The 21,834-nt window shown below is 39.1% G+C and overlaps 3 protein-coding genes across 3 annotated transcripts; all 3 read right to left on the bottom strand.

The window, feature by feature from the left end:
- Window positions 1-2,661: 2,661 nt before the first annotated feature.
- Window positions 2,662-3,603, bottom strand: LOC308049822 (olfactory receptor 9S13-like; the record flags this gene model as incomplete). The annotated part of the gene is made up of 1 exon (XM_080359693.1): window positions 2,662-3,603. The coding sequence occupies one exon, from the start codon at window positions 3,601-3,603 to the stop codon at window positions 2,662-2,664; it is 942 nt and encodes a 313-aa protein (XP_080215819.1).
- An 8,806-nt stretch (window positions 3,604-12,409) lies between these two features.
- On the bottom strand, window positions 12,410-13,345 carry LOC308049821 (olfactory receptor 6Y1-like; the record flags this gene model as incomplete). Its single annotated transcript, XM_080359692.1, has 1 exon — window positions 12,410-13,345. One exon carries the CDS (start codon window positions 13,343-13,345, stop codon window positions 12,410-12,412), a length of 936 nt encoding a protein of 311 aa, XP_080215818.1.
- Window positions 13,346-19,784: 6,439 nt separating this feature from the next.
- LOC308049820 (olfactory receptor 6B1-like) lies at window positions 19,785-21,324 on the bottom strand (the record flags this gene model as incomplete). The annotated part of the gene is made up of 1 exon (XM_080359691.1): window positions 19,785-21,324. The coding sequence occupies exon 1, from the start codon at window positions 21,060-21,062 to the stop codon at window positions 19,785-19,787; it is 1,278 nt and encodes a 425-aa protein (XP_080215817.1). The 5' UTR covers window positions 21,063-21,324.
- Between the last annotated feature and the right edge of the window lie 510 nt (window positions 21,325-21,834).

The following is a 21,834-nucleotide window of genomic DNA, read 5'->3' as shown; positions in this document are numbered from 1 at the left end:
CTTGCTTTCACTGGAGTGGAAACCATGAGCATCCTTCTGTGACATCCAGAAGGTTGTCATAGGTTAAATCCTTTACGAGGACGTTGCTATCTCCTGAGGGCTACAGCTGCAGAGACCTCCTAGCTGTGGACTCAGAGTTGGGAGTGAGTGGATGGGAGGAGGGAATTACATTGACCTAACCGACTTATAGAGACATCTGACAGTAAGGCACCTAACTTAACAAATCTGAGGATGTGACTTGCTCCAGTTACCTAAGCATAGGTTCTCAGTGATCTTCGAAGTACCTTGGATATTCTAGCAGGTCTCCATCTGTCATTGCAGAAAGGCAAAACACTCTATCATTTCTGTTTCACATCCAGCAATGCCATCTTGATTTCTATATATATATTTTTCCCAGTTTATAGCCTACATCCTCATCAGCATCCTTCTCCTTCACAGCACTATGATTTGAAATGGATTAGATACTGTTAAACACTGTTCAGTGTGATGGACATAGTATGCACCTTGTTATGCTTGAAACAATTGGTTCTGCAGCTTCTGGCAGGGAGGAAGAGGTAAGTGCTGCGGAGGCAGGACAGTATCTCTTCCTTGAGCTCTACCTACTGTTTGCAAAACAAAGGCACCAACCTTTGAGATAAAGGCATTAACCATTTTTGCACAAAAGCAGGGTCATTCATTGATCATGACTAGCAAGGGGGAATTGTGAATGAACTAAAAAAAACACAAACCAAACCAAAACCAAACAAAAATCAGCTTCCCACTCGGGACACTAGTTGCTTGTGTTGTGTTGCCTCTTGTCCGCCACCCTGGGAAATACAGGGAGCCTCGCTGGATTGACCAACCTTCAGAGTAGCAAAATCTTCTCTTCTGATATCAATATCTCTTGTTTTTTTTTTCTCTCTCTCTGTTTCAGACTTTATTCTGAGCTCAAAAGGGTGAGTTGCTGTGAGTTTTGCTGTTGAAATCTTGTTAAATTTTATTATACAGCTTTCGCCAATTCACTATTCATTGTAGTTCCACTGAGTTTTCAGTAAATTCGTGATTTAACTGAACCTCTTGAGTTATTGTTTTTACTCCCAGTTACTGCACAGAGTATTTAAAAGTTAACCTTGCCCTCATCCCGCTGAGTGGGATGGAAGATCAGCCAAAAATTAGATTTCTGAAAATACCAGCTTCATACTTTTGACTAAAGTAGCATATAAGATTTGTGTCTACAGGCTCTATCTGTATTATTAAATTAGCACCAGGAGTGTTTCTGGTGCCTGGGTCAAATAGCATGAAATGTGCATACCATTTAATGTTTTTTAACTACCTAGTGAAGTGATAACTAGAAAGGACCTCTGGATGAGGCTTGAGGCAAATAGCTTGCTAGAAAATACTAACCTTCAGATGCACAGACCACCATTGTACCTGAACATAGATATCTGAAAGTGGAGCTGCATTCCATCCCAATCTCTTTAAATAGACAGTTTACATATGTTTTCTACTAGTTTAGATCCTTTGGAAGAGTAGTGGGCACTGAAGTTACGATAGTGGCCAGTATAAAATGTTCATAGAAATACCTATGGTACGTGCTCATCACAGAGGGATATTCCTCTGGTATTTTCTCCATCAGTTTAGGATGGTTCTGTATGCATGGGAATATTGTTATCTTCATTTGAGTTCATAGTATGGATTCCTTTTATATCAGAACAGAGAAAGACATAACTTTGGTTCATTTTATTCTTTCATTTATTTTAAAGAGATCTTACTTCTTTTGAGTAGGACGTTAACAAATACTAAATTTGAAGAACTACTTTATCTGAAAGCTAATTTTTGATTTCTAATCAGCCCTATCATTTATCTTATGTTGCAACATAATGAGAACTGGGCAGTCTTCTGTTAGGATAGTGCTTACATGGTGATTCTTCATGCTATGTCAGGTTGCGTTGTTACAAGCTTATCTATTACAGAGAAATAACTCCTGTACTGTCACAAACTACAAACATTCATGCAATCATGCACATGTAATATATTGCTTATATTCTTTTTTTGGTGTTTTTGTTTTTTGGGTCAGTTGGTTGGTTTGTTTGTTTCTTCCTAGGGAACACTTTAGACACAATATTTCAATTGCCCCTCATTTGATGGTTGGAACCTGAATTTCAGTGGTTCCATTAATTTCTGATAGAAGTGATTAAACACAAAGTAGAGAAAAAGTAGCCTAAAAATCGAGGAGCCACAGACAAATACATCATTCAGTTCACTCTTGATCAACCTAATTTATCTTTGGTTGTTTACAGTGAGAATGTCTCCACCTGAACTGGCTGTGTTCCAATGCATAGAAATAAGGCACTGCCAGAGTCTAAGTTTTATGCCCTGTTTAAGATGTCTAATAAACACTTTGGATTAATTATGGCTTTAAAATTCTTGTACCTTTTGAGTGGCTATAAAAGGACTGTGTATTACATCTTGGGCAGATTGTAAATGTCTAATATGAATCCATACCTTCCTCTGGTCTAATTCTCTTAGATTTCTTTTATACCTTCTGCTTTCATCCAGGACACTGACCATCAACAATCACAAAAGACTCTCAAAAGCAAGCCCTGATGTCCCTTGATGTCCCTTGTTTTACATTCTAAACATCCATCTGTAGCTAATTGGACACTGTGGTCATTCTCATCCTTAGTAAAGGTACAAAAAAAACCCCTTTCTTTTTAAACTTTTTTTCAGAGACTCTTTTACCTCCTTGTTTCGAAGGGTGTAGATAAAAGGGTTTAGCATAGGAATAACAATAGTATAGAGAATAGAGATGGTTTTGCTTTTGTTAGGTGAAGATGTAGCCCCAGGCTGAGCATACATGAAGAAAACAGTCCCAAAGAACAAGCAGACGGACAGCATGTGAGAAGAGCAAGTAGAGAATGCTTTGAGCCTGCTCTCAGCTGAAGGCATTCGGACAATAGTAATGATTATATAACCATAGGAGATAAAAACCACCAAGGCAGTGCCCACAATAATTGATCCACATAGAGCCAGCATTACTATTTCGTTGACAAGCGTGTCTGAGCAGGATGTGTGCATCACTGCAGGAACATCACAGAAGAAATGGTTTATTTCTTTGGACCCACAAAAGGACAAACTGAATGTAAAGCCTGTCTGGATGGTGCAATTGATGCAGCCTGACAGATAAGAGCCCACCACCATGAAAACACAAAGTCTTTTATTCATGATGATTTTGTACAGGAGTGGATTGCAGACAGCAGTGAAGCGATCATAAGCCATCACAGCAAGGAAGAAGGCTTCTGTTGTGCCAAAGAGAGAGAAGAAGAACATTTGAGATGCACAGTCATTGTAAGAAATGATTCTTCTGCCCAATGTGAATGTCAGTGCTGCTTTGGGAGTGATGACAGAGGAATAGCAGATGTCCAAGATGGACAAGTTCTCCAGGAAAAAGTACATGGGAGTGTGTAGCTTGCAGTCCGTTCTAATGATAAAGATCATGCAGGCATTTCCTACCACAGTGACAGCATACATTGTTAAGAAGAGAACAGAGAGAAGGAGTTGTGATCCTGGATGAGATGGGAACCCAACCAAAATGAACTCAGTTACCTTGGTCTGGTTTTCCATGTTTCCTTTAAGATGATGTTCAAATAAGAAATTAGGACGCAGTGGACTTCAGACACTTCACCTGGAGAAACAATTAGATGAATAAGACAAACAATAAGATATATGAAATGTAAGAAATATGAAAAATAGAGAGACAGATGGAAAACAATGGAAAATGGATTTATCTATCATATCTAAAGATTTTTCTAATTTATTAATTTACAAATGAGCCAATTACCCTATTACACTCTCTTCAGTGTAAAGAAATACTCTGCAAGCAGCACATCCAACCTAGTTTTAAGGTCTACTTTATAATCAATCAAGGAAAAGCATCTCATTCTAAAGTTAGTCTAAACAACTTCTTCTGATGTAACTGGGCAGAAAAATCTCACCCTGAGATTGCGTCTAGTGCAAAAAAGGTTTCCCTCCCCTCAGCAACAGAATAAATGAATACGCTTCTTCAGTCGGTGCAAAACAATTTTTAAAAATGTGTGCCAAGAAATCCATGAAAAAAGTGTGGATAATTTTAAGAAAAAAGAAAACAAGTATTAGTAAGAAAAAAGGAAACACTTCTTTATGTAAGAAAGTGACTTCTTTTTCTTTTCTTGAAATACTTACAACAAAACCTTCAAAAGTGGAGATTTCTTAAATATTTTTTCTATTAAAATGTTTACTTCACACAGAATATTCAAAATAATATTGAATGACAGAATATTTCACGTGACTCCTAATTATGTGTAGTCATTTTGTTTTCATAAATTAGGTATCATTTCAGTTAGTCTCGGATATATACAGTGGGTTAATGCCTGCATTAGAACTAATACTTAGGTTACCTTTGAATTCAGTGGATAGAAATACTCCCACTTTAGAGTATTTAGCACAGAAGTTATGAATTATGTACTAGGATTTCATGTTTCTCTCCATTGACTTGAAGGGAAGTCCTGCTCAGTCATACCTATCTATTCTGTATGTATAAAGATGTACATAGGTGTATAAACTTGAATTATATTAATCTCCATCCAGTTACTGGTACTTTCTTTGCTCTGTTGTCATTTGCATCAGATGCATTATCATAACCCTCACGTACCTGATCTTCTTAAAACACTGAATTAATTTTTGGTACATTACATCCACCATCTCTTTATAATCCTTGAAATATACCCTCAGTTCTGGGTACCCTCAGAAGCCCTACTTACTTCTTTGTCCTTTTTTTGTTCATGTTTCTTAGAAAAGGAAATAACTTTAGAGAATTAACTTCTCTTTGTATAACCTTGCTCATCAAATATTTTGTCTAGTTTCCTTTGGGATTTTTGTGTACTGATAACCTAAGTTTAGACAGTCAAACGTAAGCATCCAGCCTATGTTAGAGAATAGACTGCCTTAGGTGATTGAATTATTTGGTATACTGCTTCTTGTAGAACTTGATTAGAAACTGCTAATATAAAATTCGCTTAGCGGAATTAAGTTGCTTAGTACAACTTCTGCAAGCTGTGAAGCCTTGAAACTTTCCACTTTGTAAAGTACAAAAGGCCCCAGAGCCTACAAGCTATAGAAGATAATGTGTCCTTGGGGATAAGTAAAGGGACAGAACAGCACCTAACAGAAGACAAAACAGAAGAATGTTTTGGCTATTGTCAAGACTTATTTTCTCCAGCTGTGGGTGCAAAATAGCAAATGAAGGTCAGGACTTTAATTGGCAGCCCACCTGAAGAAAATTGAGAGATCCAATAAAGAACAAAGAGAACCCAGACCCTAATTTTGCAGTTTGCCTGGAATGATGCACAGGGGGTGTGGGCTTGGATTGCAGGGGTATAATTGCCCAATTTTTTTTCTGCTGGGAGTCCCTCTTCAGGAGGCACTGTCTTGAGCTGCTCTGTGCTGTACCTTGCAAATAAATTATTCATTTTAGAAGAATTTCTGGAATCCGTGCCTGAGTCTCGGCTACAGGAAACCTAGGGAGAAGGAACTTCTGTAACACTACAGCTTCTTCTATTGCCAAAGTTTCTTCTATTGTTGAAAAAGAGAAATAGCTACATCTGCAGTGTGATTCTTCTAGTCCTAACATACCTCTTTAAAATATAGAGGAAAAACAGTGCCCTAGAGCCATATTTCTTCATTAGAAAAGGAATCAAGCTAGCAAGAAAATGAGAAGAAAAGAGATTCCTTTATCTATAACAATATAAAGGAAAGTGTCAAAATTGTCTGTTAGTAAGGTCAACCATTTCATGGCTATGTATGTCTGTCCTAATTGTCCTTATTTTTAAATATTTATATTTATTCTGGTTTTATGTGTAACCATCAATGATTTAAATGTAACAGATACAAACTTATGAAAAAAAATTGATAATAGTAAAACATCTTTGCAATTGAAAGGTATCCTATATTCTATTTTTTAAATAACATTTATTACTGCTTTAAGTGTCTTTTTAAACAGACTAAGCGAAATCTAAGCTAAGAATGAAACTGCTGGAAATGCTTTTATAGCCAGGGAGAGGGGCACTTCAGGAAGATTTTTGATTCACCTGAGATCCCAAGAAAACTCTGGAATTGTCTGTCTCTTTGTTGATCAAACAGAAAGTCCAGGATGACTAATGTAGACCCATCAAATACTGGCTTCTTGCTGACGGACTTACTTTCCAGAAGAAATAAGTGCGTTCATAAGTCCTGTTTACTCTAAGTGCTGTGGAATCAGAATAAAAACACAACTATTTTTAATCCAGTTCTATTACTAAACTTAACAAAGCAAAGCTCAGACTTCACAAGCCACAACACACATACCTTGTAATATCGAGATTAAAGCCAGGTATGTTTTTTTGAATTGAGACTTCTTGAACACATTTCTAAAAACACTGAGTATTTTTTCTACTCAGCTGATTGTTCAATAGTCTCTTGGCAATCAGTAGTTCACTGGTCTTTCATCTTGCTGGTTGTGAGCGCATTCCCCTTAGCGTGTTGCTCATGTATACTTGAATAGGTGTGCATAAAAACACTAGGGATTCAGCTTCTAAAGCCTTAGATCTTCACAGCAGACATCTAAATCTCCAGTGAGATATTTTTCCCTTGTGCCATTTGTCTTTGCCTGGAAAAGAAGAGAAACCAAGAAGAAAACCCAAACAATAAAGTGTAATGCTGCCTCTGTGTGTCTTTTATCTCTACTTTTTTCATTGTTTCTTATGCTCCTTTTTGATTTATTTCCAACAAGAAAAACACTGTGGACCTAATCAAACCCTGCTAGCCATTAGAATCTGCTTCCTTCCAGAAAACCAAACCAGAACAGACACCAGTGCATTTTTCCCAACCAGTGTGTTCCCTAGACAAAAACAAGTCTTCTCTGACTGGCAGGGAGAGAGTGCTCACCTCTTAAAACTTAGACATGATTCAGACGGCTGACACTGAGGCTGAGCCTCAAAGGGAAACTGACCTGGATTCCAGCAACCTCTCCAGGAAGAAAAAAGCATCTCACAACTCCTCTGTGGGTATCTCAGACACCCTAGTACATGCTGTTATTTTTCAACACGCAAACTTGCCTTCTTTTCAGCATAGATGCTGTCCTGGTTTTGTTAAATAACAAGTTTCTCTTTCAGTGAATTTGCCTGTCAGCTAAAGCTTCATATCGGCTGCATTTTCCTGGAGAACCAGATCCATGTTTTGGTAAACACAGCAATGGAATGTGAAGTTATTGATAAGCACGAATGGACATCTCGCAAGAGGGGCAACGAGAAACAGGTGACCAAGAAACCGACCAACGGAGTGTAACATCCCATTCATGTGAATACTTCATATAAAAGTGGGAGATCATGAGGATCTTGTCTCTCTTTTTCCCTTTTCCTTATGGTGACATTAGGAGAGGACCTGGCGAGTCGTCCCTGCGAACTGTGGCCTAGTGACAGACTGAATCCAGCTCCGGTTGGCTGCAGAGTCCAGTCCAGGACTTCGGGTGCCGGCTCTGCAGTTGCTGGGACTTTCAAGATTGGTTTTATATATTTTGTATTATTTTCTCTATTCTTATCGGTAGCAATAGTAAAACATTTTTAATTTTTTCCAACTCTCTTCTCTCTGTCCTTCTTTCCCTCCCGATCGCCTGTGCTGAGTGGGAAGGGGGAGAGGGAGGGACAAAAGGGGGAAAGTGGGGGAGGAGAGGAGGTTAACAATACATCTGCCAGGGTTTGATTGTCACCCTGTAATCTAAACTCTCGACAGTAGCTTTGCATTAAGTTACAGTAGACTATATTATCTTCGTTTTGAAGAGTGTTTTAAAATAAATCTACATGTTTCTCTTATTTATAGAAGATCTTCCCCAATTTATGACTCATGATAGATCTACACCTTCTACAGCCATAGTATTTTACTTTTGCATATGTTCTCACCGGCTCCCAAAGGCAGATGATAAGACTAAGAGAGATAGTAAGGTTCTCAAGAGCTAAGATTGGACTCACAGTCTTATCAACATTACTTGTGGGAGGCGATTTATTTACAATACTTTAAAGGCACCAACCTTCAATTTGCAAAAGTGTTCATTATGAAAGCTTCCAGAAATAAACTTTTAGATGCAAGAGAGAACTTGCATACTCACAAAGTTTATGTTTGTATAATACTTGTTTGTGTTCTCTTCTTTCCAAAGGACACTTAGGCACCCCTGTAGAATAGGTAATCAATTATTTGTTTCAGGTTATCTAACCACATCATTAAAAAAACCCATAACAATTGGACGATAATCTTCTTCACAGTGTATTTGAAGGATTTTCTTCACATAATTTCATAGCAATCATCTTCAAATCAATACTTTAAAACTAGCCAATGTGTGTAGCCAAATAACGGTGTCAGAGGAGCCACACACCTTCAAAATTCAGTATTTCCATGGAAATCTCATTAAGGAGTACTGAAATGCTATGGTTTTCATAGAAAAACTGAAATAAGGAGAGAAACAGATTTGGTGATCATTGGTGTATAAATGCTTGAATTTACTGTAATCAGAAATGTACTGATTTTGTCTGGAACAGAGTTCAATTTTTAATTCTAGCTTTTGTGGGGCCATGTTTTGGATTTGTGCTGAAACAGTGCTGATAACACAGGAACATTTTGGTTATTGCTGAACAGTACTTGCACAGTGTCAAAGCCTTTTCTTCTTCTCACACCACCCACCAGTGACTGTCAAGGGGATATTTCATACCATAAGATGCCATGCTCAGCAATAAAAGCTGGGGGAAAGAAGGAGGGAGGGGGAATACTCAAAGTGATGTTTACCTTCCCAAGTAGTCATTATGCATGATGGAGCCCTGTTTTCTTGGAGATGGCTGAACACCTGCCTGCTGATGGGAAGTACTGACTGAATGCCTTGTGTTGCTTTGCTTGCACGCAGCTTTTGCTTTACAGATTAAACTGTCTTTCTCTCAACCCATGAATTTTGTCACTTTTACCTTCCTGATCCTCTCCTCTATTCCAACTGAGAGGGGAGTGAGCAAGTAGGTATTTGGGGCTTGGCTGCCTGCTGGGGTTAAACCACAAGTGACACACGAGTCTGATGTAGACATTACAAGCTGTATTTAAATCTAGGAGAGAAATAGACACCTTTTGAGAATTATTCATAACATCTTTACATTAAAGGCATATGATAAGATGAATAGAATAAATATCCTCTTGGGGGTGATAATACATGTCCATGAATAGTAAAGGAGCCTAGGGTAGTTGGCTGAGATATCTAATTAGACGTTAGATTTAGGTATCTATTTCTTAGGTAGCTTTGGAGGAATCCCTGCTTATATATCGAACTATCTCTGTGGCTCTCGGTCTGCTGGATTTATTTTGTTAGTTTGTTTGGCTCCTTTCCCACAGTATGGTTCATACTGTATTTTATTTTTACAATGCATGGATTACCTATTTCCTCATAGCAGATTTTCTGTGAATATCTGGAATAGTCAGCAGCTTACATCTCTGGTGAGTTTCCCAGTACGGTTAACTTGAAGCTGTTCTTGACACCTCTCCCTAAAACTGTGCTCAAGTCTTCAAAAAGTCTTGTTTGGATCGGTTGTATCCATGGCAACAGAATACACAGAATAAGTTATTCCAGCAAGTGTTTCCGGGTTTCCTCCCTGGAAAGCTAGATGCTTCATTAACTGCAAAGCCTAAAAAGGCAGCCTGCTAGTACAGAGCATAGAATGTCAAAAACTATGGTCTTAATTATAAACTCAAACCCACATTTAACATGATCACGTAGTTATGCACTCAGCTGACAGTTTTTAATATTGTTTTAATTTGTTTTTTACAGAGTATTACACATTTTGAATCACTGTGATATTCTGAGCATGGAGTAAATTTCTTAGAGGCACATTTTTACCTACAGAGACTTCTAACTGATAATCACATTTTCTCATGGATAAGCAGTATTTAACTCGGATGTATCAGATGTGTCTCTAGACTCCTTCATATTCAATGGGAAGACTTAGAATCATAGAACGTCCTGAGTTGGAAGGGACACACAAGGACCATCAAGTCCAACTGCTGTCCCTGCACAGGATGCCCCACAGTTCACACCGTGTGTCTGAGGACGTTGTCCAGTCTCTTGAACACTGTCAGGCTTGAGGACTTGGACTGTAGTCTGTGAGCCAGAGGTTAAGGTCATGACTCCTGCTGGAATACTGCTGGATCCAGGGCTCATGCAGCCTGAAGGAAACATTGAAGTGTTCTGTTGTTGTGGGGGAGCAATTTAGGGTTCTGCTTACTGCAGAATAATATTTAGATTTCTTAAAGAGAAGCACGACATTAAAGAGTTCGGTGGTGGGTTTGCTTTGTTATTTACTGCATGGGGGAGATACACCAAGCCAAATGCTGCTGACCGTCTCTCCAGGAGCCTGTACCCATTCACGAAGCAAACGTTCAGGTGTATTCCCTCCCTGATAACCGTTCACTCTGGAGTCTATGCCTTCGAGCTCTGGAAGCAAACTTTCAGGCAGGGCCTGTATCCGTCACGGTGCAAGCTTTCTGGATCCTTCTCTCCCTGATAACCATTCACTCTGGAGCCTGTATTTTAAAGTTCCGAAGGCAAACTTTCAGGGGAGGACTGTACCCGTTTGCAAAAGGCATCCCCTCCCTGATAACCGTTCACTCTGGAGTCTATGTTTTAAGCTTCAGCGTCAAACTTTCAGGTGAGGCCTGATTACCATATGCAGAGCAGACTTTCAGGAAACAAATTTCTCAGGAAAAAACAATAAAAATAATGGAGTAGAACAGCAGGAGGGCTGACTCAAGCTGGTACCTGCACAGAGGTCCCACCCAAGCATAGGAGACCATAGACTTTTATATCTTTGCAGACCATTCATACCATGATTCAGTCCAATAGCAATATTTCACTTTGGATCTTCTTGCTTCTCATTGGATCTTTTTCTCTGATTCCACTTGGGCCTTTGTTTTGCTCAGCTGTAGAAATTGTTTATGGTCCATAGCCTGGCAGTTACTGTTTTGTCTGAATAAATCCTTCCTTATGAGTGAAGTGCAAAATAGGCCCTGTCTGTGATGTCTCCTTGTTAGCCTCGGATTGTTATTTTTCCCAGTCAGTTCCATTTTTCCCAGCAAAGTGCAAACTAGACCATATCTTGCAAGTATTCAGTGTAGTTTGTAGTTCCTTTTGGTAAATATGAGCAGAACTCTACAGCTCAAAATTGTAGCAAATCCAGCTTACCAAGTAACATAAAGCAAAGAGCATATTAAAAATCATACAGCCTTTTATCTCTAAATAATTCATTATATTTAGTGTGCATCTTCTCAAGCTAAATGATTAATATTGAACTTGAATTGGGCTCATCCACTGACCTGTGAGTAGTAAAACCATTGCCCCACAGCTCACTTATTTAGCAGGGAGAGCTCACAGTGGCTCATCCAGGCTGTTGTATTTATAGAATGAAGTGGTTGACTCGTAGTCAAATTGCACACAGTAGGAAAAGTCTGCACGAGACTCCCTGTGCCCACAAACCCCCGGTGTTCAGTTCCCGTTCTGCTTCCCTGTGGGTATCCTGGCAGGAGTTCTTGGCCTGGTTACGGCTCAGGCCCTTCCCTCCTCTGGAGCCTGGACCAAACTGCTCTGGTTTGGCTGGGGGGGCAGGGGTTGGTTGAGTGCATCCACCACATCTATCCTGTCCATTGTGTCTGAATTTCTTCTTCAAGTGATTTATTTCATATGCCCTGGGTACAATAAGGTTATTCAGGTTACCAGGGATCTGGTGTGAACCAGAGGCTGAATCCAAGTGACACTGTAGCTATGCCACAGCATGAGCTACTCACATTATATTCTCTCTATTGATATATTAAAAAAGTTTTCTCCTTCAGAGGATGATTCATTTTAGCCTAAACCAGGTATTTAAGGAATTTAAGATTACTTATCCTTATCCTGCCTCTTTTTTTGAGGGACAATAACAGAATCTCAGAGTAAAAAAAATCAGATGTCTATATCTGCATTTTACATGCCTTTTACAATCCCAGAAAATGTTTTCTGGACCTAGTAAATTATCTAGGGCAAACAAAATCTGAGGTTCAGTTTCTAGCATTGCGAAACCCATTTAAAACTTTAGCAGTCATTCAGCTGAGACCTCTGAGAAAAGCAGGCAGCATAGAGTCATAGGGGGTAAACAAACAAGCAAAAAAACTCCCAGCCCAAAACCATATTATGTATATAGATCAAATTTAGATTTAGTCTAGTTCCATAGTTATGGTTACTTGGTGCATGGATAGGAGAGTTTCAGTTTAGCATGGTTTAAGGTCCGGACCTTGTGACTTCAGTTCATCAGCATTGCCACGTGATCTTCATGAGCAAAACCAGAAGTCTTTCATTGATTTCTTAGGTATATCTTGTGCAAGTAAAAGTCTTCCTCAGGGCAAACCTGACTTCTTTGTTTCTAAGACAATATATGAGAGGATTCAGAAGTGGCACAACTACCGTGTACAAGACAGATACTAACTTGTTAGCATGGGAGGTATACATGACCTTAGGGTGGGCATAAGTGAAAAGAGTGGTGGAGTAGAATAATATCACTACAGTCAAGTGGGAGCTGCAGGTGGAAAAAGCCTTTTGCCTCCCCCGAGAAGAAGGGATCTTCAGCATGGTGAATATGATGCAAATATAGGAGGTAACCACAGTACACAGAGGCACCATGATGACGATCAGAGCCAAGATGAAGTCCACTAGCTCAGCCAAAGAGGAATCACTGCAGGAGATATTCAGCAGGGGTGAAATATCACAGAAATAGTGATTGATTTTGTCTACACCACAGAATGAGAGCTGGGCTATAAAGCTCAGCTTGATGGAAGAAGTGATCAAACCACACATCCAACAGGCAGCTGTCAGCTGAGCACAGAACTGATGATTCATGATGAGAAAATATTGGAGAGGTTTGCATATAGCCAAGAAACGGTCATAGGCCATAACAGCTAACAGAATATACTCAGTACAAACAAAAGTAACAAAGAAATATAACTGTGTCATGCACCCATGGAATGAGATATTTTTATCTTGAGAGAGGAAATCTAGGAGCATCTTTGGCTCAATGACAGAAACATACCAGATCTCTAAGAAAGACAGATTTCCTAGGAAGAAATACATGGGTTTTTGCAGACTGTGGTTAGTTCGGATTATGAGAATGATAAGGAAGTTTTCCAACACAGTCAATAAATAAGCCAGAAGTACAGCAGAGAAGAGGAGCACCTGTAGTTCAGCAGTGGTGGGAAAACCCAGGAGAATGAAATACATGACACTGGTTTCATTTCTCCCACCCATTCTGTACAGGAAAGATGAACCTTATCCACCTGCAATAAATTAATACAATGAAACCTAAGCAGACAGGCTTAAATTCATAACAGTATGTTACGCCACCACTTAAAACACTGTAAAGTTCCAATACTTTGTTGCTGGATTTCTAGAAATTAGTTGTGTTAAATTCATCGACTCAATTCAGAATTATTCACTGTAAAAATGTAAACATGTTTTTTAGTTTATACTTCATGGAAATAAACAGGCACTACCAGTCCTATCTCATCTAAGACACAGGTCTAAAATAATGCAGATGAATCATGCTATCATGTCGTCCATCCAGTATAAAAAAAAGTTAGGTTATGAGCTTATAGATAGACAATTACATTGTCAAAGTTTTAATTCCTACATCTATACATTTCTAAAGTGATACCATGTGTGAACTGTGAGGGAAAGGTGAAGTACCACAAGGATATATACAATCTGATTTAAAAAACAGAAGAACCCTATTACAAGTTTCTATGGCTAGCTGTGAGGACACTGATATCTACATAAACCTTATTGAGATACAAAGGTACACATAACATCCCAGATACAGCATAATTGCAAGTTAATTGTAGTTCTGTGTCTGTTTCATTTGCAGCTAACTCAAATCATTTCTTCAAAAATAATAATACCTCAGCCTGTGCTATTGTTAGCAATCAGGACACATAACCACAGGTGTAGTTATATGCGGTGCTTTATTTCAGCGCTGGGAAACCAGGGGTTCGCACCCAAAGCTGGCTTCGACCACTGATTCAAACTCCACTACATTTATACAATTTGGTTATATACATATTCATTAGGGTTACAACGTATGTATTGCATATTCATCAGATTACACAACTATTTCACAATATCAGTTGCAACACCTTGGAACTACTCTAAGCATGCACAGTGTCCTCTGGTGGTCATTCGGGGCGTCTTCAGGATGAAGTAAGGAGCCTTCTTCACCCGTGTACTTTTCACCTTTTGTCACCGCACATGCGCACTATTCCTATATTCATTGTGATATCATGTAAAATTCTTTGATTTCTTAGATGTGCATTCTCAGCACATCCTATCCTTTCAAGATAAGATAAGGACTAACTGAGAACTAACTTTCAGTTCTCTATTCTCAAACTAAGATAAGAACTTGTATACAACCTGTAAAACTTCAAGATAAGGTGAGATTCTTGGATACAGTTTACAAAAACAAAATACAGCTCCCGAGACTAGTTGCAACTATAACACTATTAGAAACAAAACTGTTCTCAACCTTCTGTAATAGGAATTCAGAGTGGGATACACCACCTTAGTTGCTCCTGAAGAGTATGATCAATAGGGAACAGATGTAGTGTACACTGTTGTGTCAGTTGCATGATTTATACCAACACAGATAAATTGACCACTTTATTTACCTTCAGTGCCTCATGAGATGTGACCTAGAAATTATAGATAACCTCCCAATGGAACCAATCAGAGAAAGAGGAGAGATGCTATTGTTTCCCCTGTGATTGCATACAGGGTAGAATTAAAAAACTCTGAAAATGTCTAAGATTTTGTCTGAGACACTGAACAATGAAATACCACAAGCTGACATCTACTGTTTTTTATAGGGCAGGGGAAGAAAAACACACCCAAAAAACAAAAGCAAAAAGCCCTAAAGCAGAGGATATGGCGTTGTGGATACATTCCTCACATGGTTTTGATTTACCGGCAATTTGAAATTATTTCTAATAGCAATTAATCAGTTGCTGATTAATGAAGTGATTTAAAGCAATTTGATGGGATTTGTTATATTTAAAACAGCAACTTAATTACAGAGCTGAGAATGACAAGGGTCACACTATATTACAAAGAGAGATCAGATCACATAGACATAATCATGCACACAGATATACAGACAAAAACATAGACACACGTGAGTATTAAGTCATGTATACTAAAATATATGTGGATACACATACATCAGTCAAAATCAGACAAAATTTCCCTCTTGAGTTTAGCAAATTACTTTCAATGCACCAGCATTCTCAACAGATGATTGTTGAGCCTCAAGCAATCTATTTTTGCCCACAGCTTTGCACCATCCATTTGTCCTGAGGTGACACTGAGAAGGCATCTCCCCTCAGAGTGAGGTGTGAAGTTGCAGCCCGTGGTGACCCCAGAGAGCTCAACAGGTCTTACTTTGAATTCGCTCTTTATAGCGTCATAAGATTATAGGCTTTAGTCAGTATTTTTCCACTCTAGCAACACATAGGGCCAGGTAATATTCTGGTGTTTTCCACCATTTGTCTATGTTCAGGACTTTTCAGATCATATAGTTTTTGCACCATGTTGCTTGAGCTACAGTTGAGGTAGCAGGGGAGCCACAGGTGCCCTAGGCTGTCGGAATTGATTGATCATTGCTATCTCTCCTAGGCAGAAGGGGTATCTTTTCCTACATGACAGAACTCCTGTAGAGGGAGTGCCTCAGTGCTCTGACTCACTGCATTTGTATAATTGGAATTGTTCTCCCCGACATACCCAGCTTGCCCAGGTATCCAGATGGCCCAAGTGGCAGGAGGGCAGCTCCACAGAGAGAAATCTGGGGATTCTGGTCAAGAGCAAGTGGAACATGAGCCAGTCGTGCCCCTGGCAGCCAAGAGGGCCCCGTGTCCTGGTGCACCCAGCACAGCACAGCCAGCCGGGCAGGGAGGGGATTGTCCCGCTCTGCTCTGCGCTGGGGCAGCCTCACCTGGAGCATTCACTGTGTGCAGGACTGGGGACACAGGAGAAAAAGGGTATAAAGCTACTGAAGGAGTAAGAGTGGTCTTTGGGGCATGACATATACTCTGATGCTTGCATATGATTTCTGTGTACCCCAAGGTCTGAAGTCGCAGGAAGTCTTCATTAATCTCCTCAAGAACCAGGGAAAAGAAGGATTTAATAGAAAAAGACCCCCAAAACAAATCCTGTGGCTGGAAGAGGCACTCCAAAGAGGAAGTCAGGCAGAGAATTCTCTCAGGAGCTTGTTCAATAGTTAATAGCCAAACATAGATTGTGTGTCTACAGTCAGGAGAATACTGCCCCAGTTCTCCTCCAAACTCTGAAGACAGTGATATTTTTACATTTTTACCTGAATGTTATTAGTTCGAAGTTTTTGCAAAAATGTGAGGGCTTTGCTGCAATGTTCCAGAATGGTGTTTTATGATATGAAATTGAGAGCATGTCGTACCCAGAAACTCTTGAAAAACTCTGCAGTTGTTCCATAGATGAAGGACCCAAAATTAAAATAGTTTTCAGAGAATCAGAATGGACTGGGTTGGAAAAGACCTCAGAGATCATCCAGTCTAACCCTTGGTCCAACTCCAGTCCATTGAATAGATCATGGCACTAAGTGCCACGTCCAATCTCAGTTTTAAAACCTCCAGGGCCAGTGAGTCCAGCACCTCCCTGGGCAGCCATTCCAATGCCTGACCACTCTCTCTGCAAGGAATTGCTTCCTAAGCTCCAGTCTCAATTTCCCCTGGCAGAGTTGAAGCCCATGGCCCCTTGTCCTATTGCTGATGCCTGGGAGAAGAGACCAATCCCCACCTGTCTAGAACTGCCCTTCAGGTAGTTCTAGAGAGTGCTGAGCTCACCTTTAAGCCTTCTCTTCTCCAGACTAAACAAGCCCAGCTCCCTCAGCCTCTTCCCATAGGCCTTGTGTTTTATATGTTATATGAGGAACAGACCCCAATGAGTTTTGGCTGAGAGAGAATTATTTAGTTCCGAAAGAGAGCCTACTAATGGATTTATAATCTTAAAGTATGTGTGATAAAGGAAGGAGTCCAGGTTACTTGACAGAATAAGCTTCATAAGCATTATAAATCATTAATATATAAGCATTATAATACTTATAATACTTCTTAAGCACTTTGTGACCTGTTATGGGGATTAAGCTCTATTTCCTTAAACAAATGGACTAGAATTGTATATATCCACATAACTTATAGTACATGACTCCTTTAGATTAAAGTCGCATCCTAAGTACTTAAAAAGTTATTATAGTCAATGAAGCTCTGGGCAATACAGTCTCTGTGAACTGTAGCCAAGGTGAGATACACAAATTCTACAGAATTGGCTCCAGATGGCCATCTTTAGGAAACTGGTCCTGCCTCTAAACTTAATCATCTTAACAAATTTCTAGACACTGTTTATATATATATATATATATATATAAACACCTATTCAGTGTCCAGGACCTAATAATAATTTTGAGCACCCCAGAGTATTCATGGCACCTTATAGCAGTGATAGATATGACGCAGGTTCCATGTAAGGCCAGTATCATTCTAGAACAACTAGAGGATATCCAGGGTATAAAAGGTAATTTCAAGAGGCACTAAGTACCCATGACTGTGCAACTGATTCAAGTCCTATAACTTCCTTGATAATGCTGAAATCTGAGACATCTGTTCCCACTTATGTGTTTAAACCTGGAGTCAAATCCCATTCACAAAGTTAGGTTAGATAAGTACAAACCAGCTGTACTGAGTTGTAACCCTATTATTTATCTGTATAATTAAAGGTAAGCATGACGTTTAAATTGTCCATCAAGTGGCATTTCCATAGCCATTAAGCACAGCTTGTCAATCAGGAATCAGATAATGGTTTTGCTGAACTGAGCTCATACTGGCTTGAGTCTATGTTGTTATTATGAATCTCACTCTTTCACAATAAAGTATTATTTGTCTGTTTGTGTAAAGTCTATATTGACTACTTAGTGAATGTATGTGAGGACTATTCTGGAATGGAAAACTGGTTCTTTCCTCAAGCAAAACATAGCAGTAATACTGTAGTTCTGATCAGTTTAGAGCCCATTTGACTTGAATACAAGGATGAAACATCTCCTCCCTCTTACTCTGTCCACATGGTCCAATATTCCAAAACTACTGCAGCAGTCTTGACACCTTTACTTGGCTCATTTTGCCTCATATTGTCTGCTTTTCATCCCTTACGTGAAGCATAGAAACTCGGTACCATATACAAGAATAAACATCATAGGCTGTAAGGTAATGCTTAACTTTATTATAAAAATCTTGAATGTTTAGATTAATTTTTAATTCAATTACTTTTTTTTTTTTCCAGCCCAGTAAAGGGCCAAAGGAAGGCAATAGCATCCCAGGATCTTGTCTTTGGAAATGCAGGAATCTTGCTTCTAACTGATTGAGACATCAATGTAGATGCATCTGAAGTGTTTTAACCACAGCACCATTCTAAATAAATAAATAAATAAATACAGAAGTAAACTAAAAAGGAGACCTTAAATCAGCATATATTAAGATCCGTGAGGTTAACTGGGGAGGTCACATTGCTGTTGTGGAACAGAGAAGTGGCAATGAACAGCATGTACAACACACTGTCAGAAGATCTGAGTGAACAGATGCAAAAGCCTTTGGAGTAGGTCACAATCAAGGGACTGCTCGTGGGATGGCCAGCCTGGTCAAGAGGGGCCTGGCCATAACGGTATCTGTATCTGACACTGTGACATGTTTAGCAAAATGGCCACAGATTTAGTGGTGCAGATGTTGACAAAGGCAGCAGAGATGCAGCCACTCCTAAAATGCACAAAATTCCCAAACAACTGTATGGTCATTCATGTTCAAACTAATACACAGTGACTTCAGGAGAGTTTATAAAAACACAAATTAATGAAAATGTCCTACTAAATGGGAGAAAAAAAAAAAAAAAGTTATTTTATTTACAGTGACCAGGATTTAAAGTCTTAAATTTATTTGAAGTATTTATTCCAACCTTGCTTAAGAAGTTGGGCTTCTCCCATTCCAATGTGAACACTTTCCTTTGGCTGTTGCTCTCTTCCAGGAGGATTGATTCAGGTCCATAAGTACAGGCTTCTTGTAGAATATGAAATACTGCGGAGTGCCTGAGACCTCCCCTTTTGGATAGGCAGATAGGATACAGGAACTGCTGAAGAAACTCTTCCTTTTAGCAGCACATTTGTAGATGGAGCAGAATACCTGAGGTCTTTAAAACATTCGGCATGTGCCTATAGTTATGCCTATAGTTATGCCTATAGTTATGCCTATATAGGCATGTGCCTCAGCTTATCTGTCAGATGTTGCCCAGAATTGGATCACACGTTTTTAACAGATCATTTGAATTGTGTTCTCAAAGCCACTGATGTATGATATCCTACACATGTTCAGTGTTTTGTTGTTGTTGTTCCCTAATGGGCTTGTGTATCAAATCAGTAACTTCATTGTGCATAAGCCTTTATCAGAGAAGAAAGATCATTTGAAGGCAGTAGATAGAAAGGTGATTTTTTGTTGAGGATAAGTGGCCATATGTATGCCTCAGTTTCTTTTGTTATCAGCATTATGATGGTTGCAGTTCTGTCTAAGTACAACATAAATCTTAAAATCTTTCCTTCTAACTCTCACACTGTCTGTAAGGAACTATCTTAATGGTGGACAGCAATAGATTGAGAGACTTTGGGGGCAGTCTGTCTGACACTGAAGGTTTTTTTCAAAGCCCCTTTAACCTCTTGGTTCCTCAGGCAGTAAATGAAGGGATTGAGCATGGGAGTTACAATAGTGTACACAATTGACACCAGCTTGTTTAAGTCAAAAGGGTGGATTCTCTTGGGCCGGGCATACATGAACAGAGTGGCTGAAAAGAAGATAATGACTACAGTGAGGTGAGAAACACAGGTGGAGAAAGCTTTCTTCCTGCCCTGTGCTGTGGGCATATGCAGGATCGTGCTGATGATGCATATATAGGACATAATTGTGACAGAGAGAGGAACCAGCAAGATAAGCAAGGCCAGTATGAAATCCACTATTTCAGCCATTGTCATGTCAGCACATGATATGTTCAGCAAGGGGCTGATGTCACAGAAGAAATGATTGATGATGTTGGATCCACAAAAAGACAGTTGAGAGATGAAAAATACTTTCAGCATAGAGGCCAAGAAGCCAATGATCCAGGAGCATGTGGCTAGTTGCACACAGAGCCAGTGGTTCATGATGAGTGGATATCGCAGGGGAATGCAGATGGCCACATAACGATCATAAGCCATGACTGCAAGGAGGACACATTCAGTACAAATAAGGGAGCTGAAGAAGTAAAGCTGGGTCATGCAACCTCCAAAAGATATTCTCTTGCTTTCAACAAGAAAGTTTGCTAGCAATTTGGGGACAGTGACTGAGATATACCAAGCCTCCAGAAAGGAGAGATTGCTGAGAAAGAAATACATGGGCTTGTGAAGCTGAAGGTTCATCTTTATCAAGATAATTATGAGTATATTTTCTAAGATGGTCAGCATGTAGGCCACCAGGAACACCACAAAAAGCAACATCTGAAGTTCCATGATAGCTGGAAATCCCAAGAGGATAAATTTCTGGAACTTTGTGCTGTTTTCTTGCTTCATGGCAAAGGGCGTAACATCAAGCTTCAAAGAAAAAGACAATAAAAGAGAAAAAAAATGAAATAGTTTTAAAATCAAAGAAGTAGCGAGAAGAACCACACAGAAAAAAGAAAAGAAAGAAAAGAAAAGAAAGAAAAGAAAAGAAAAGAAAAGAAAAGAAAAGAAAAGAAAAGAAAAGAAAAGAAAAGAAAAGAAAGAAAAGAAAAGAAAAGAGAAAAGGAAAGAAAAAAGATGGCAAGTTGAAAAGAAAAAAGGAAAAATTATAATGATAAAAAAGGGAAAACGTAAGGAGAGGGAAAAAAGGAAGAGCATTATTACATGCAGATTGTGTACTATTTTGAAAATATAAGAACAAATTCAATAAGATATTTTGATATCTGTTTCATATTGGTGGCCTAGATTATTACTGAAATCCACTGATGTCGAAGAACCATATAACAGCTGGATGCCAAGTTCTTTTTAACTTGCAGAGGATACTGGATATTCAGGCTGCCTCTGCATAACTTCGGCAACAGTACCTAGTTCTGCAAAGACACATCATTCCCGTCCAGTCTGTGGGGTTCAGCTTGGTATCCACTGTATTTTCCCGGCGTAGAAATCCTCATGATATTCATGATATGAACCAGGTATTCCAGAGGGCAATATGTATTATTCTAAATAAAGCTCTCAGGGAAGATGGATCAAGTTTTGGAGGAATGTATTTCTCTGTATCTCTTCCCCTCCCGTTCCCCATTTTTCCATTTCCCCATCTATCCACCTTTCTAAAAAATTTGATGAGCCTAATTTTCCTGTAGATTTCTCAATTTCCATAGGTCAAAAATGAAAAAAAACAAAACCTTTCAAACTGGAAAATGCACACCTCTCTTCTTTAACCTCACTATACTCTAAGCTAAAATAGGAAATGCTTTTTCATCTTGCTTTTAAGTTCTATTAGTGTAATACTGTATTTCATGTTAAAAGCAAATAAACAAACCACCTCTTCCCACATCCCCAGAATTATTAAATCATATAATAAACCAGGTTTTCAGCGATGGAAAAACATTCATCTTCATAAAGCAATTCATTGACACTGAAACACTAGTCC

The sequence above is a fragment of the Nesoenas mayeri genome (assembly GCF_963082525.1).
Source record: "Nesoenas mayeri genome assembly, chromosome: 26".
NCBI classification, from domain to species: Eukaryota; Metazoa; Chordata; class Aves; order Columbiformes; family Columbidae; genus Nesoenas; species Nesoenas mayeri.
Note: the sequence above shows the minus strand (reverse complement) of the source record. Positions and strands in the feature narration are given on the sequence as shown.